The sequence below is a fragment of the Manacus vitellinus genome, unplaced genomic scaffold (genome assembly GCF_001715985.3).
Source record: "Manacus vitellinus isolate BGI_N305 unplaced genomic scaffold, ASM171598v3 scaffold_40_pilon, whole genome shotgun sequence".
NCBI lineage: Eukaryota > Metazoa > Chordata > Aves > Passeriformes > Pipridae > Manacus > Manacus vitellinus.
In genome coordinates, this window is record NW_021940541.1 from 6,857,362 (window position 1) to 6,872,554 (window position 15,193).

General features: G+C 39.6%; 2 protein-coding genes across 2 annotated transcripts in view; one reads left to right on the plus strand and one right to left on the minus strand.

Moving 5' to 3' along the window:
• Positions 1–10,831, plus strand: part of PDZD8 (PDZ domain containing 8) — a gene marked incomplete at its 5' end in the record, with an annotated part of 58,807 nt that extends 47,976 nt beyond the window's left edge. The window contains 2 exons of the mRNA XM_018078499.2: positions 5,192–5,354; positions 6,390–10,831. Of these exons, the coding sequence (XP_017933988.2) occupies positions 5,192–5,354; positions 6,390–8,575 (2,349 nt within the window). The remainder of the gene's footprint in view (positions 1–5,191; positions 5,355–6,389) is intronic.
• Positions 10,832–13,253: 2,422 nt separating this feature from the next.
• The window catches only part of SLC18A2 (solute carrier family 18 member A2), a 29,004-nt gene continuing 27,064 nt past the window's right edge, over positions 13,254–15,193 (minus strand). The window contains exon 15 of the mRNA XM_008922416.3: positions 13,254–14,406. Coding sequence (XP_008920664.2) covers positions 14,299–14,406 — 108 coding nt within the window. The 3' untranslated portion in view covers positions 13,254–14,298. The remainder of the gene's footprint in view (positions 14,407–15,193) is intronic.

Genomic DNA, 15,193 nt, shown 5'->3' on the forward strand with positions numbered 1-15,193 from the left:
CAGTTCAGTTTTTGATACATATACAGGGTGTTACATGCCCTGATAGGGAATACGAAGTATTTGGCAAAACATCGTTCTTTTAGTTGGTGTAAAGTCAATAAAATAAGATTTCTTATTTGTGCTCTGGTGATCAAGCTTTTGTTAGCATTTATTGAAAAGAATGTGACATGCTTACTAGATTCTAATAAAGATTTACAATGTTAATGATTACAGATAGTTAAGCAAATATGGAATACTGTTTACACAGTAAAATTAAGCTGGAAAAAAAAATCCATTTTAGTTCCTGAAAATAACCAGTTTAGTTTTTAAGAAAAAGTTTTATGCTCTAATTATCTTGCAGTGGCTTAATTTTGTGACTTTCCATTTTTGTATGCATCCAACAGTTTTGAAAGTTTAGCTGAACGATGTTGCACTCTTAGTAAGAGGTTGTTATACGTACTTTTCTAGATGTTGCAATCTCCATATTCATTAATGGACATTATTTATTATGTCTTAGAAATACTGAGTGGGAGTTCTGTATCTAATGTTAATTTATGTTCCAGTGATGAGAATACAGTATTACTGGTGACATTCTTACCTCTGTATTAAAAACAATCTAACTTCATATTTACAATTTTGGAAGCAATTAGTAAATGAGATGGCATCACATTTGTCTGTTGCCTATAAAAGGGATGTTTATTTATCATCCCATTGTATTTGCCAGTTATTTCAGACTGATAATTTAGTGAAGCATTTGAAGATGAAAACTGCATCATGTTTTGACACTCCTGTAAATATTTGGCCATTTCAATGGTATTAGCAGGCTATAAACTTATGAATAGGCACCCAGAGCTCTGGAGTCTGGTCTGAGTATGTTTAAAAAGGTTTGGAAAAATTAGTTTTCACTGCCATTCGACTGCTGGGCTTTCAGGAGGACAAGGCTGGGTGAGGAAGGGCTGTGAGACACAACATAATTTTCTGCTGCATTGTGTTTGCAGAGCACACGTCCAGTATTGAACTGAGAGCAGCGCTGGGTTTTGCTCTGCAGTGGCTCAGACTCTGCATAGAAATGAACCAGAGCCTGTCCTGGGAAATCGATGCTTATAGACTTTGTCCTGCAAAAGTTGGGCAGTCACAGCCCCACATCAAAATGTTTTATTAATTTTAAAGTGAATGGACATTTTGTATCCTCTTCTCTTGTTGTTGGAGGGTTTTTTTAAAATAATAAATGATCTTCCTTTTTTTTTCCCCCCAGGATAGTCATTCCTGTTTTGTTACATCTTAGTCTCAACAAGTATTTAATCAATTTTCGGGAGGCTGCTTAACTTTCTAAAAAATGGTACATTTTCTAAAGTTCTGTGACACGGTTTAGCTCTAACTCTTCCAGTATAAAATAGTTTGAATGTGTGCCTGTTGCTGACAAGGAAGTAGAAATATCTGCTTTGTCTTGCTCCTTACTGAAATACCTACTAAGGTTTTCAGGAACTAGTAAAACAGAGCTATTAATTAGGTCAAATGAAAATAAGCTTGCTTTAATATGGTATAGCTAATTGGATAGTTTTTCTCCCTTGCAGCGAGCTTCCTTGATAATAAATGTCCTTTCATTACCCACAATTTTCTTCTAACCTTCCAGTACATCTTTGGCTCTTCACATTTATTATCAAGTCTTAAATCGAGGGGGAGGCAGAAAGGCATAAAGTAGCTGTGCTGGGTTTATGAAGGTGCTTGGGTTTGTGAGTGTACTTGTTGAGGAGGACAGTGTTTGAGAGCTTGGAACAGCCTCTACCTGCATTGCAGCCAGCCTGAGATATTGTGGTATTACTTGCATTTGCCAGAAAGAAAAATCAAGGAAAATATTCATCTGGTTTGGGTTGATAAATAAAACCAGTTTACTTCGTGAGAAAGCTTGTGACTGTGCCAAAGTTAATAAAAAGTTGAGATGAACTTTGCTCGTTATGTTCAAAGGCATCTCCTTCCAAAAAACAGCTTTCCATCAGATACTGCTGAAATACTGGAAGTCTCCTTGCCATCAGTGAGTCATCCCTGTTGTAATCTGTGCTCTGTGTCCCTGCATGGGAGCCAAATGTTCCGAGATACCTTGGAGCTCTGGTCCCAGCTGGCCCTCAGTTCTTTCATGTGGTCTCTTCCTGGGGGAGGAGGGGAGAGTGAAACGCTGGGGATCACCTCGGGGGTTTCCAGTCCTTTGCAGTAGGGAATATTTTCACTGTTAGATCATCCACTGTGGAGTTGTGCTCAAAGGCGTCCTTGGATTCGAAGGACACTCAGGAGGATGAGAATCTGTACTGACAAACTCTCTAAGAGCTTGCGGGAACATTTTTTTCCTTTTTACTGTCCAATGCTGCCCTTTCTCCATATCTGCTCGTCATGCATTTTGCCATGACTACAAGTACTAACAGTGGTTAGAAGCCACTGCCTCCTTTGTTCAGAACACTTTATGTTGCAGTACCAGCTCTTATTTGCCTTCTGACCTTCGCTTCTCTGAGGCTTGTGGCTTTCTGAGGGAATCCTACCACTCTGTGCCTCTCCTTGAGTGGAGGAGAATATCCCCAGTTGTAAAAGAGAGCAGCAGAGTGGCATGGGGTAACTCCTGTGGCAGTGTCACAGTGGCCAGGGTCCTTCAGTAGTTGGATGTTTTCCTGCTCTGCTCAAAGACTTTTGGGCAAGAGTTCTCTCATGTTGCAACCAAACTTGGAGCAACGTCTCTTCTGCAGTGATGCCAAACCAACAGGCTGTGTGTCCTGGTGGGCCAGCACTCTAAAATGCTGTCTTACTAGTGAGCTCCAGTTCTGGGCATTGAGATCCAGAATGTGAGATTTCGGACAAAACTATATATCATCATAATAGATTAATCCCTAAAGGAGTGTAATTAAATGGCCAGAACAGCATAGTGTGAAGAGGGTCCTGGGGGTTTGGTTTGGGTTTTTTTCCCTTCACTGTGGTGCCTAAGCATCCATTTCTTTCCTGAAATTCTCTCTCTAAACAGCTTTCTACTTCAGTGGACTAACAAAAATTAGGGGGAGAATGGTTATAATTTGCTTTTTAGCCCTTAGTAATTTTCATGTTTGTCAGCGTTCCTTAAGTGAGAGTTTATTTTCTAATCTTCATTATGGTGGTTTCTTCTCAATTCAAACACAAGCATTGGCAAATATTTTTTCAAGCTTAATCACTTACAGCAAGACTTACAAAGGAACCATCATAGGAAAACTGAGATTTGAGTACTTGGACTCTGAGCAAAGCTCAGAAATTATGGTTTCCTCTTTGTTTGATAACTGTGCAGAGCTATATTCTTGTGATTTTTGGATGTTGTTTTTGTTGTAGGTTTGCGTGCTGCCACAGCAAATTCACGTCATTTGTGGTTTTGACAGTTAAAATATTCAACTAGTATTGTTTGAAATTGTAGTAATTCTTCATGTTGTTTCCATACAACACATGCAACATTTGTGAATTGCTAGCTTAAAGCTATATTGTATATAAATAAAGGATTAAGCAGAAGAGTAATTCTTTTTTTTAAAATTTCTGTCTTCTTTCAGAGACATCCTTTTTCTTTGTTTCTTAACACTTGAGTCTATTATTTAAATTTTTTTAAAATTTAATTATGCAACAGAGTTTTTGGTGTAGATGGGATTGACATTAAAACAAGCAAACAAACAAAAACCCACCCCAAAACCCTACCACAGTCGTTTCTGTAGGCAACTATTTACTTCTTTGCATTCTAGAAAAGCCTTGAATCTGGGAACTGCAATTAAGCTCATATTGGTCTTGTTATTCTGACATACATTACTGGGTATTCACAATAGAAGTTTGAGAAAAAAGACTAGGTGACTGTGGGAAATGCAGAAAATTAGTGACAAAGCTTAGAAAGTTAATGTAAATCTGCTTTTTCAGACTCAATGCTGTTCTTAAATAAACTGCTGAGGAGCATAACATTTTTATTTATAAAAAAACTGAACAACAATTAGCAAAAAAATAAGATATGGTGCTTTTAAGATGATAGGAAAGGAGTGGAAGCCACGCAGCCAGGGGGAGAGCCATGTACTGACATTAGGGAATCCACTTTATCTGTGGAAAAGCCATTGTACAAAAGTAAGTAAATGAACACATCCTCCAAAGAGCAGGATCAGCTCCAGGCAGTTCAGACATCCACCACTGAACAGCCCCAGAGTAAATGCAGAGGGACAGAGAGGGCTGTCTACCTGAACTCACTAAATTGAAACCAAATATAAACTTTCCTATGGAGGCTTTCTACAGTGTCTGTCTTTCTGTTCTTGGGAATCAAAAAGGCAAATTAAATTTCTGTCCTTGAAGTTGAAACATATGAGTTCCCCTTTCAAACAGAGTAAATGTTGATGGAATGATAGTAGACAGTCATTTGAAACAGTCCAGAAGGAATGTGCTTTAGGGGGAAAAAAAGGATATTGTTGAATTCATTAAGGACTGTTTTTATTAAGAAAAAAGTTGCCAAAGATCTCAGACAGAGGTCTGTAAACAATTGACCACTACTAAGATCCATGCAGGAGTGTGGTATGAAACTACTACAGACATTGCACCTCAGTCTGCTCTTTCTTTAACAATAAGGTATTTGAGATTATGGAATTGAAATTGTGTTTGTCTTGCAATATAAGTATGAGGAAGGGGTCTGCAGGAAAGGGTTTGAGACTTTGAAGAAGTTTCTTAGGCTATTGCTAATTGAGATTTATTTAAAATATGCTTTAGCAATGTGTAAGTACGTAATAGTTTTTCTCACTCCAAACACCTTCATGTAGACTACTGAAGAGCTGCTCATAGTACTAGGTTTTATAACACAAATGTGATTCAAAATGATACCTAGATTGATGGTACAGTCCTCCTTCTAATAAAACTTCTTCCCAATGAAATGTACAATGTAGTTGTGTTTAGTTGAAGCTTTTTTAGACTGGGGCTTTTTGTGAAGATCTCCAAAGGTGCAAACTTAATGGACAGACAGTTAATCTATTAGGTGAAAATCTGCTTAATGAAGTCAATGCATGTCCTCATGTATTTTATTTTTAATAATAATTCGCTTTTAATAACAGCAGTTATATAATTTTATTTAAATTTTATTTAAATAGTATAATTTTATTTAAATTATCATTAATAGCCATGATGATAATAATAGTAAAAAGAAAGCTTGCAGACAGCTTAGCTGAGGTACTTTTGACTTCTTTCTCTGCAGGCAGAACTGGTGAAAGGGAATCTCCAGAGCGTGGGGCTCACGCTCCGGCTGGTGCAGTCCAAGGAGGAGGATGCAGGGCACGTTGTCATCGAAACTGTGACTCCAAACTCCCCTGCTGCAGCTGCTGACCTGCAGAGAGGAGACAGGCTTCTGGCCATAGGCAGTGAGTACCGGGGCAGCTTTTATGATGTCTTGCAAACTGGGAGGACATGTCTGTGTGCTGTTCAACCACAGTGCCTTTCTCAACAATTACAGTCATGCCTGGCACTCCTAAGAAAAGCTAACATTTATGTATCTGTGGTCACTTTTCTTGCATATTTATTTACTCCTTGCTAGGTAAATCCAAAATAAACTTGAACGCACATTTGACAAGAACAAAACCAAACCTCAAACAAACAAATAAAACCCTCCAGAACAGCCAAAACATTCATGTAACTGTGCTAGCAGGGAGTTTAACGTTTTTACCTGAGAGGTTTTACAGACCAGAGCTTAACAACTACAATGAGTTCTTGTGATTAGGTACTGCCTAAATCCCTATTGCAGTACTCCAGTGATTTAAGAGGGTCTTCAGTTGCTTTGAACAGGCAATTGATGACTGATTTACAACAAAGGAAAAGTAATTTTTACTTATTTGGGCTGTGTGCTCATCAAGAGATTTTTAGCTTGCATGTAATTTTTGAATCTTACCGTAGGCTGGAGATACGTCAAATGACTGGAAGTTCTGATGAGGAAGATGGTTCAGTTGGCTCTTCAGCCCCACTGAGAATGTAGCATCATGCCTATAATTTGCCAGCTTATTGAAACTATTTTCTTTGTTAGCCTGCTTTGTTTTAATTACAACTGTATTTAAAGATACCCACCTCTTTTGAGTCCTTTGTTAAATGTCTGCTGCTGAAAAGTCCAAACTTACAGTAAGACAGTCAAGGTTAAAAATGTTAGCATATCAAATCAACAGTACTCCATAAGATTACAGTATTATTAGGAAACAGTGAACTGGGTATTTATTATTATCTTTTCCAGCTCCTGAAGTGATATAGTTATATGAATAAAATGAAAGAATCCATCTGTTACATTTCAGTTAAGCTCTGTCATAACTGATTTTCTTTGTTAGTGAGCAACAATGTTTGTTGACTATTTTTGGTCATTTAGATTGTCACCATAATTAAAATTTAACAATTTTTGTCTTTTTTTTTAATAGGTGTTAAAATCACGTCAACTGTCCAAGTGTTGAAGCTCATTAGACAGGCTGGGGACAGAGTTTTAGTCTTTTATGAAAGGCCTGTTGGCTATAATCAGCATGGTCCAGCACTGCAGGATGGATTTGGACACTTGGAAGACACTGCATTCTTGGCACCGCCAGAAGATGACCAGGCTAGTGTAGCAACTGATGTGGATAGCAGAGATTTTGATTCCGAGTTTGAGGACTTGGCTTGTGAACCACCTGACCAAAAAGAAGATCCGCCATCAAACCCGAGTCCCAAACGCTCAGTGGTAATACTGGCTGCTAAACCTCTGGGAACTATTTCCCCGATCCTGAATCGGAAACTGCACTTGGGAAGCCACCAAACAACATCAAAACCGCAGCAAAAAGACATGGCCAGAGTGGCAGCACCCAGAGGCAGTGAGAGTTCAGAGGCATCCCAGCAGTCGGGGAAACAGTCACAAGGGTCCACTAAGCCTCCTGTGCCACCTAGGCCACAAAGTAGGCCTAGTTTTTCTCCCAGCGAAAGCCAAAATGTGTTAGAAACTGCAGGTGTATGTTCTGATAAACCAGAGAGGCCACCTCCGCCTACAAATAATGGAGAAAAGTCTACAGAGAAGGTAATTAAAAATAGTGATCAACTAGAAGACCCAGCAGTATCAAAAGTAGTAACAGCACCAAAGCAAGATCCATTAAAAGATGGACTTTCAGAAACTGCACGTAGTAGCAAAGATAGTGATGATCATCGACCGTGGGAATCACCAGAAATTCCTTATAAAATCCGGCAAGGCCGATGGCCGAGGACGAGAACATCCTCCTGTCTGTTTGAAGTAGAAGGATACCATAAGTACCTTAATGTTGCACTGTGGTGCAGAGACCCTTTCAAAGCAGGTGGTTTTATCTGCTTAGGGTATGCAAGCATAAAACTTGAAGAAATTGCTTTAGATTGTATAGCTACATCCTCAATGGAATTTGTTAGGACATTTAAACTGGCTGCCCCTACCCCGAAAGCAGCAGTCAGTAGAACAGCACTGCGGAATTTGACAACCCATAAGGGTTTCAATGAAAAATTTTGCTACGGCGATATAACTTTACAATTCAGATACTTAAAAGAAGGTGAAGTAGAGGATTCAGGCGTTCTGGAGAAAGAGAGGGATTGTCACTTGGAAGAAGAAGCTCGTGCACTTCAGAAAGAGGATCCTTTCTTGGGACAGGTTCTTACGGAGCACAAGCATAACTTTCAAGATACTCAGTTTCAGAATCCAACCTGGTGTGATTACTGCAAAAAGAAAGTATGGACTAAAGCAGCTTCCCAGTGCATGCTCTGTGCTTATGTTTGCCATAAAAAATGTCAAGAAAAATGTTTGACTGAGATGCCCTTTTGTGCCGGAGCTGAGAAGCGGCCGGATCGAACTGTGGGAGGTGGGAGAGCAGAAGGACAGGAGGCTCCCCCAGCCACGTCCTCTCGTGTAGATTCGGAGCCCAAGTCTGTGAACAGAACTACAGGTCTGACCAGGCATATCATCAACACGAGCACCCGCCTGCTAAACCTGCGGCAGGTCCCCAAGGCCCGCCTGGCCGAGCAGGGAGCTGAGGTGGCTGAGCCCTCGCCAAAGCACACCCCCAACACCTCTGACAACGAGAGCAGCGACACCGAGCTCAGCGGGCCCAGCAGCCCCTCGAAGCGCGCGGCGGGGACCGGCATCAAGCTGGTGCGGAAGGAGGGCGGGCTGGACGACAGCGTCTTCATCGCCGTCAAGGAGATCGGGCGCGATCTCTACAGGAGTTTGCCCACAGAGGAGCGATTCCAGAAATTGGAGTTTATGTTGGATAAGCTGCAGAATGAGATAGACCAAGAGCTGGAAAATAACAACTCGCTCGTTAAAGAAGAAAAAGAGACGAGCGACACGAGGAAAAAAGCCTTGATTGCTGCCGCGCTGGCCAAGTCGGGGGAGAGACTGCAGGCCCTGACGCTGCTGATGATCCACTACAGGGCAGGCATCGAGGACATCGAGTCCCTGGAGAACATGCTGTCAGAGCGGCAGGCCAAGAGGGGGACTAAGGACTGCGAGGAGTGCGGTGTAGCAGAAGAGGTGGATGGCGAAGATGTCAGTCTGACGGAGGCTCCGACACTGACCATCATATCGGAAGAACCGGCTGACCCGCCGCAATCAGTAGACTGATATTTACAGATTTAGTCTTTGAAGGAATGGACTAAAAGAATGCTTTGCACTTAACTCCAAACACACACAAATTAAATTAAAACACTGGTGTAATGTATGTGTCCTGCTTCTCCACAGTTAATTGCTAATAATGGTTCTTCTCCAGCTACAGCACCATCATTTTGTTAAACTGGCTGGTTAGAACTACATCTTGGGGTTTATATTGGAAATTTATTTTTAATAACTTATTTTTATTTTTTTCTAATTATATGACCCTACCATTTCACATCAGTGTGTGTGATTTCCTTCATGTATTACTTGCCCCCACTTCCCCTCCCCTTTTTTTTGTTTTTTTAGCTGTTGTTTTCAATGGGAAACTGGCAGGATTTTCAAAATGTTTGGTTTCCATTGAACGATGAAAGCATTATAAGCTTGTTGCATGCCTAAGCTGATGACTGACCCAGAAGTCACTGAGGGGCCAGGCTTTAAGTGTTGATCACAGTTTTATTGTATGTCTTCTCAGTAGTTGTGTATTTTTTGCCAAACATATCGTGAAAGCAAACAAAAGGTCTTCAGTTTTCGTCTGTTACTAATACTGAAGTTAACATTGCATATCTTTTGTTTCCCAATTTTTTGTTAAATACAAAAACTTTCCATAGTTTGTGATTAACATGAAATATAGTAATGCTATGCTAAAAAAAAATCCTCCTTAGAACCTTGGGATATTGTATCCTGATTGAATAATATTAGATATCAAAGTACATGCTGGTATCTTGTAATAATTGGGAATATTTTTGAGATAAGAGGCTGGTTGCCTTCCAGAAAAAAACCATATGTTTAGGTATTGTTGTATTATCTGATAACCTGATAAAGGAAAGGTGGTCTTCATAAGAGTTGGAGATTTCATTGCATTCTGTAAAAAAAATGTAAGGATGGTTTAAGTAATAGAAAAAAAAGGAATATTTTGCTGCAGACTATCATTTTGGAAAGCTTAAGGTACAAAATAATAGCTCAACATGTTCTCTAAACACTTTTGAGTAGTCATATAGTGGTAAGTTGCATTCAGCTTCTCAGACAAAAGATACAGTCTGAGGACAAGGATCACCTTTGTCAGCAAAATGTCCTATAGTGTATATAACATGTTTGATTTGAGTCAGTATGTGAGTCCAGTAGAGACGAGGCAGAAGTTCAGCAGCTGCTCTGGAAAAGAACTGTCTGGTCTTGTGCTATGTGTAAACTGTGGATCTTAGCATATCCTGGCTAAGGCCATTGTTCTTATTTATTTCCTGTAAACGTGTCTTTGTTTCATCTTCTGTGTATAGAAGTTTTGTACAAAATATCATCTTTATTTTAGGTACTGTGCTAGGTACTCGTATCATTATCACTGGTATTGCTGGTAGTAGAAAAAAATGCCTTTGTGGGAGTGGAGTTTAAGATGGTAATTAACTCCTTTGATTTTTGAGGTCGTCTGTAATGTACCTCTCCTTTGGATTTGCTTCTCAGTTTATTCTGTGATGGGCAAAATTAAGAAGCAGTGGTTTTCACCATGGAACAGCATACCTGTGCTTCTAAAAAAAAATGGTTACTTCCATTCATGCAACTACTTGCACTTTTTTGTGAGTTCTGGGCAGTTGATACTTAGTTGATGTATGGAAAACACTATCCATGCTAAAATAGGCATGTGACACACTCTGAAATTAAGCTTCAGCAAATAATCGCACAAAATCAGCGTTCCTTACTGACTAAAAGTTATTTAACCTGTACTTGCTTGAGATGCATATTAAGAGTTCCCCACTCCATTCTCGGTGGCTTACCATTGGTGGTGATCTGCATTCAATCCCCAGCAGTGTTTGCTCTTATGGACTACTACAGAGGTTTTCAAATATATCCAAGTGCTTCGTTTAAACCCTGGTGCACATGAAGGAGCTGTGAAAACAATGCAAATACTGATTTCAACAAAACAGTCACGGTTTTAAATTGACTCCTGTAACACAGTGGGTAAGAAAAGCTGGATATAGTTTTCCTAAAGTGTTGCTGATGATGATGATTGTTAAGGGGAAAATTAAACGTCGTGCAATATTTTTAAATATACCGAATGGGAAAAGGGCAAAATAGTTGTATTTTAGTGGTAAGAAGGAAAACATAAATTTCTGTCTGGCATTAATTACAATAAACAGTGAATCTCGAGGGGGAAATTGTAATTCTACATTCCTGATGTAATCTTTGCTTTATGCTTGACTGTAAATAGCTGAAAATAAAGAATACCACAGAAAACAAGAATATCTTGACTTAATGACATCTGAATGGGTGGCAGCTACACACATTTGCAGAAAACCTGCCTAATTTGATTTTGTTGGCTATTATTTTATCATGAGAATAAGCTTTAATAAAATAGTTTTGCTAAATTATCAACTTCTTTGCATCGTGTCAGTATTTTTTAAAGATTTCTATTGCAGTAGCTTGTCATTTAAAGCCACCACTTGAAGGAAAGATCTTTGGGAGAAAACCACTTTTTACATTAACCTCAAACTACTGATTACTCGATTAATTTGGCTTTTATGCATTTTCTCTATTTTCATATACATTTATTTTTACTCTACACGTTTTAATAGTAGGCAGATTGCTTTCAAAATGGTGATTTCAGTTGATTCTTTGTGTAGCTAGAGAATCTCATGGAATACTAAGGACATTTGTGGGTTTTTTTAAGACCTCTGAGCACTGCACAAATAAGAATTTGAGGCAGTAGTGGTGATAGTGACTGCTACCAGAGTTACATCAGGGGAGAAAATTGCTTCCTCTGACTAGCTCTGTCCTTCAGAAAATGTTAATGGATGATAAACAAATCCTTACTTCTTCCTAGCTCATCTTTGTTTATCAGCTTTTCCTTGTAATTCTTACCTGTATGCTCGGGTTTTTTCCTCTCAAATTTGAAATAAAGCATTTGTGGAAGTTTACAAATACAGAGGAGGAATAAGTCATGAGAGAGAATGAACTGAGTATCACACGTGAATTGACACAGATCAAAATATGCAAAACAGGAAAGAAGCCAAATTTTTCCAGGACAGAATGGAAATTTTTGTATATTTTCAGCAAGTAAAATTTCTTCCTGACTGTCAGCAAAAAGTGTTTGGTTACTTATTACTCCAAAAATCCAAAACAACTGCTAAATATCTGTTTGGGTGTGGGGAAAAGTGGCACAGAGCGTGTAACCACGGGTGCCTGTGTGGCTCTGAATTCTGTCTTCCTCTGACTCCTGCAGGAGCGAGAGCAGAGGGAGTCCCACTGAACTCTGGGGGCTGCTCAGCAGATCAGGGTGAGGGGCTGCTCCCCAGGGCCCAGCAGAAACCTGGCTCCATCTGCAGGAGAGGAATGGGACCAGTTAATCCAGCCTTTGCTCTTCTCAGAGTCGTGTTGCAGATTAATGCCAACTCCTCCTTCATTTTGATGTGCTCAAAAACACAAAACAAAGCAAGGAAGTCAGCCATTCTGTGCTTTTTAAAAAATATAGGTGAGTTTCTATGTTTTAATTACTTTTATACTTGTGAATTTAAGCAATACATTGGTTAATCAGCTGGCAAAAAAAAACACATGTCCTGTAATAATTTAGAATTTTAACTTTGGTATGTTGTTTCAGATTTAATTGGATTAACAATTGGATGTTGACCAAAAGAGTTCAATGGAGTTAAGTAAAATGACTTCCCTTGGGGCAAAGTAACATCTGAGCCCAATGTAACTAGTCATCGACCTGCAGGATTGTTACTTACTCCATGACTCAGGATATGACAGATCTTGGTTTGTGCTGCACTGATGTCTGTCTGCAAACACCTCAGCTTGGAAGGAAGGATTTCCCTCTTTGACATATGTCCAAAAGAATGCAGTTGAAAATACACCACTACAGAAACTCCTAAGTGGATTTTTTTAAATCAGCCCCAGGCCGTATTGCTTGGCCTCTCACGCCAGTTCAGCCTCTTGGGAGCTGTCTTTGACTCTTCACTCCTATTAAAAGAACTCCCAAATGTGTCTCCTGGTACTGCACATCTTGGCCTTACCCATTTCCAAGCAGTTAGATCTCAGACCAGTAGGCACATGACAGACTGACTGTGGAAGCATCACGGTCACTTAAACAAGTTTGATGTGTTCATAGCCTGGAGTGAAAATACTTGTCCTGAGTTACAACTGAACAGCTCTGAGGAGTTTTTTCCCACCACCTGAAATACTTGTTGGCTTTCCCCCCTTAGTAAAACACAATGCATAAGGCAAATTATGAGGGGGATTCTTTCTTTTTTAATTTTTTTCCACTTTATTACAATAGGTCATGAACTTCTGTCAGATAACTTTATTTTAATGCGTTCTCAGTGTGTAATTATTGACAGAGCAATACTTGAAGTTTGATCCACTATATTTCTCATATTTTCTGACCATAGTATATACGCTTTACAAAACTATATGTAAACATAGTATCTATGCTGTAGTACATAAAACATCTGCAATTACATGAAAGAAGGCACATAAAGATTTTAATTTTACAAGTGAAATGATACACCACAGATGAGAAGGACATGGGGATTGTTTTAAAATGCTTTTTTCCCAAGTGTTTTTTCTCTCAGTGCAGATAGGAACTGTCTAATACTTTACCTGTATTGGACTGTGTCCCCAAATGTTGAGATTTAGATTGGCAACAAACTGGTTATTTATTCCATTTTTTTTTTTTAGCAAAGTTGATAATTTAACTCACTTTAAAAAAATAAATATATATTGAATTTCCAGCTGTGTATGCAAATGCATGTAAAAGAGTAGTTTGTTTGAACTGCTTAAGTTAGCAGCTCACTGTCAGTGCCTGCTAAGACAAAATACTGTAATACTGCACCTTTCCTTAACAAGTCACTTAAGATGCAACTAAAATAAACTCGAGATACATTAAAAGAGTCAAAAGATAGAAATATAACCAGGGATCCTCGTGCTGTTCTCACTCCCTCTAAGGGAAAGGAACAGTGCATACTCATACCTACTTGGTTACCTGGTGTGTGTTTGGGGGGGCTTCCTATTGCATAACTGGTTGATTAAAACTTCATTAAATACTACCAATAGTAGTACACTCCTCTGTTTAACATCCTGTTTTCCCCAACATTTCATGAGTGGTTCAGAGAGAGCTCCTTATTTGAGTTGGCAAGGAAATGGTGCCTTTCATTTATTTTTATATATATATTATTACAACCTGAAGCTGATGAAAAAAGTGACAGTGCTGTCCATGCTGAATTCAGCCTTCAGCTCCTCTCAACGTACTTACAAGGGTACCACTTTAAAGGATTCAAATTAAATAGGTTTTCCTTCAGCTTTGCCTTTTTTTAGGTTTCCAATCAGATTAGAAAGAAGGCTCTTGACAGTAACATATGACTTCAAACAAAATATGAAATACTGTCAACGAGTTAACTTTAAAAACCAAATAGTTAAAATTCACGTTTATACAGATTTATACTACACATTTAATAAAAAATATAGTGTAATATTCAATAAAATTAAATACACAAAGATTAACACTATACAAATCCTCTATAAAAGCTTTCCCCCCCTTGTAAGGCGGTTAGCAGTCTGCTTGATAACCACGGGCAGTGAATAATATACCTTTGGTTTGTTTGACCATTTCACTAGTAAATGTACAGTACAACTAAAACCTATTTCTGGATGAAATGTTTCACATGAACCACGGCATTTTGTACACCAGAATATGTTATATGGCTTTTCTGTTATTCATCGCTCTCATATTCTTCTTCTTCACCTATGGGGTAGGACTGGATGTTGTTCTGGGTGTACATTTTTGTTTTCACAGGACAGTTGTGATCCATGAGTATTGCCTGAAAGAAACCAGAGGGTGAGCATTAGCATTTCTGCTTAGCATGCAGCTGAGCCTGGGGCTGATCCAGCACCCAGCCCTCATGCTCACCATCCAGGGATTCCCCTCTTCTCCCTGGAAGCGGAACCCAAACTGATTCCAGTTGGAGTAAATCGAGTCCATAGGTCTGTGGGAGGTGGGATCTTGACCCTAAAGACATCCCCAGCAAACTTCTAACCAGTATTCCAGCCCATGTATTACTGAAACACATCTGCCTGCTCTCCAGTTCTAGTCATTTGCCCTGTGTTTAATCTCCATTAAAAGCAGGGTGGATGGTCAAGGGGATCTCTCCTGCCTCCAGCCAAGTCACCTGCACTGCTCTTGTCCCCAACCCCCCTTTCTGTGGGGGTCCAGAACTCCGTGACCGGGCTCTGCCGAGAGTGGTGCTCCAAATATTTTGCCTTGTCACCCATGGCAAGCTAAAAGTGATTGTCATGGTGAGGGGCCAATTACAATATTACATTCTTCGGGATGAATTTTTCCTATGACTTTTGGAGCAGTTGTGTAGCATATTCGTGCTGAATGTGATTAAGTTTGGTTTTTAATTAATGATGCAAAGAGCACGGTGCTGGGACCCTCCTTTTGACTCTCTTCAAACGGGATGGAAATGGCACATCAGGTCACTGCCATCGGCCACCCTGGGAGCAGGAGGAACTGGGCACTTACAGGTACCTTGGAGGTGGCAGACCCTGGAAGGTGTTGGAGCCATGGGGACAGATCCTGTCCCTTCAGGGACTGCCACGTTACAA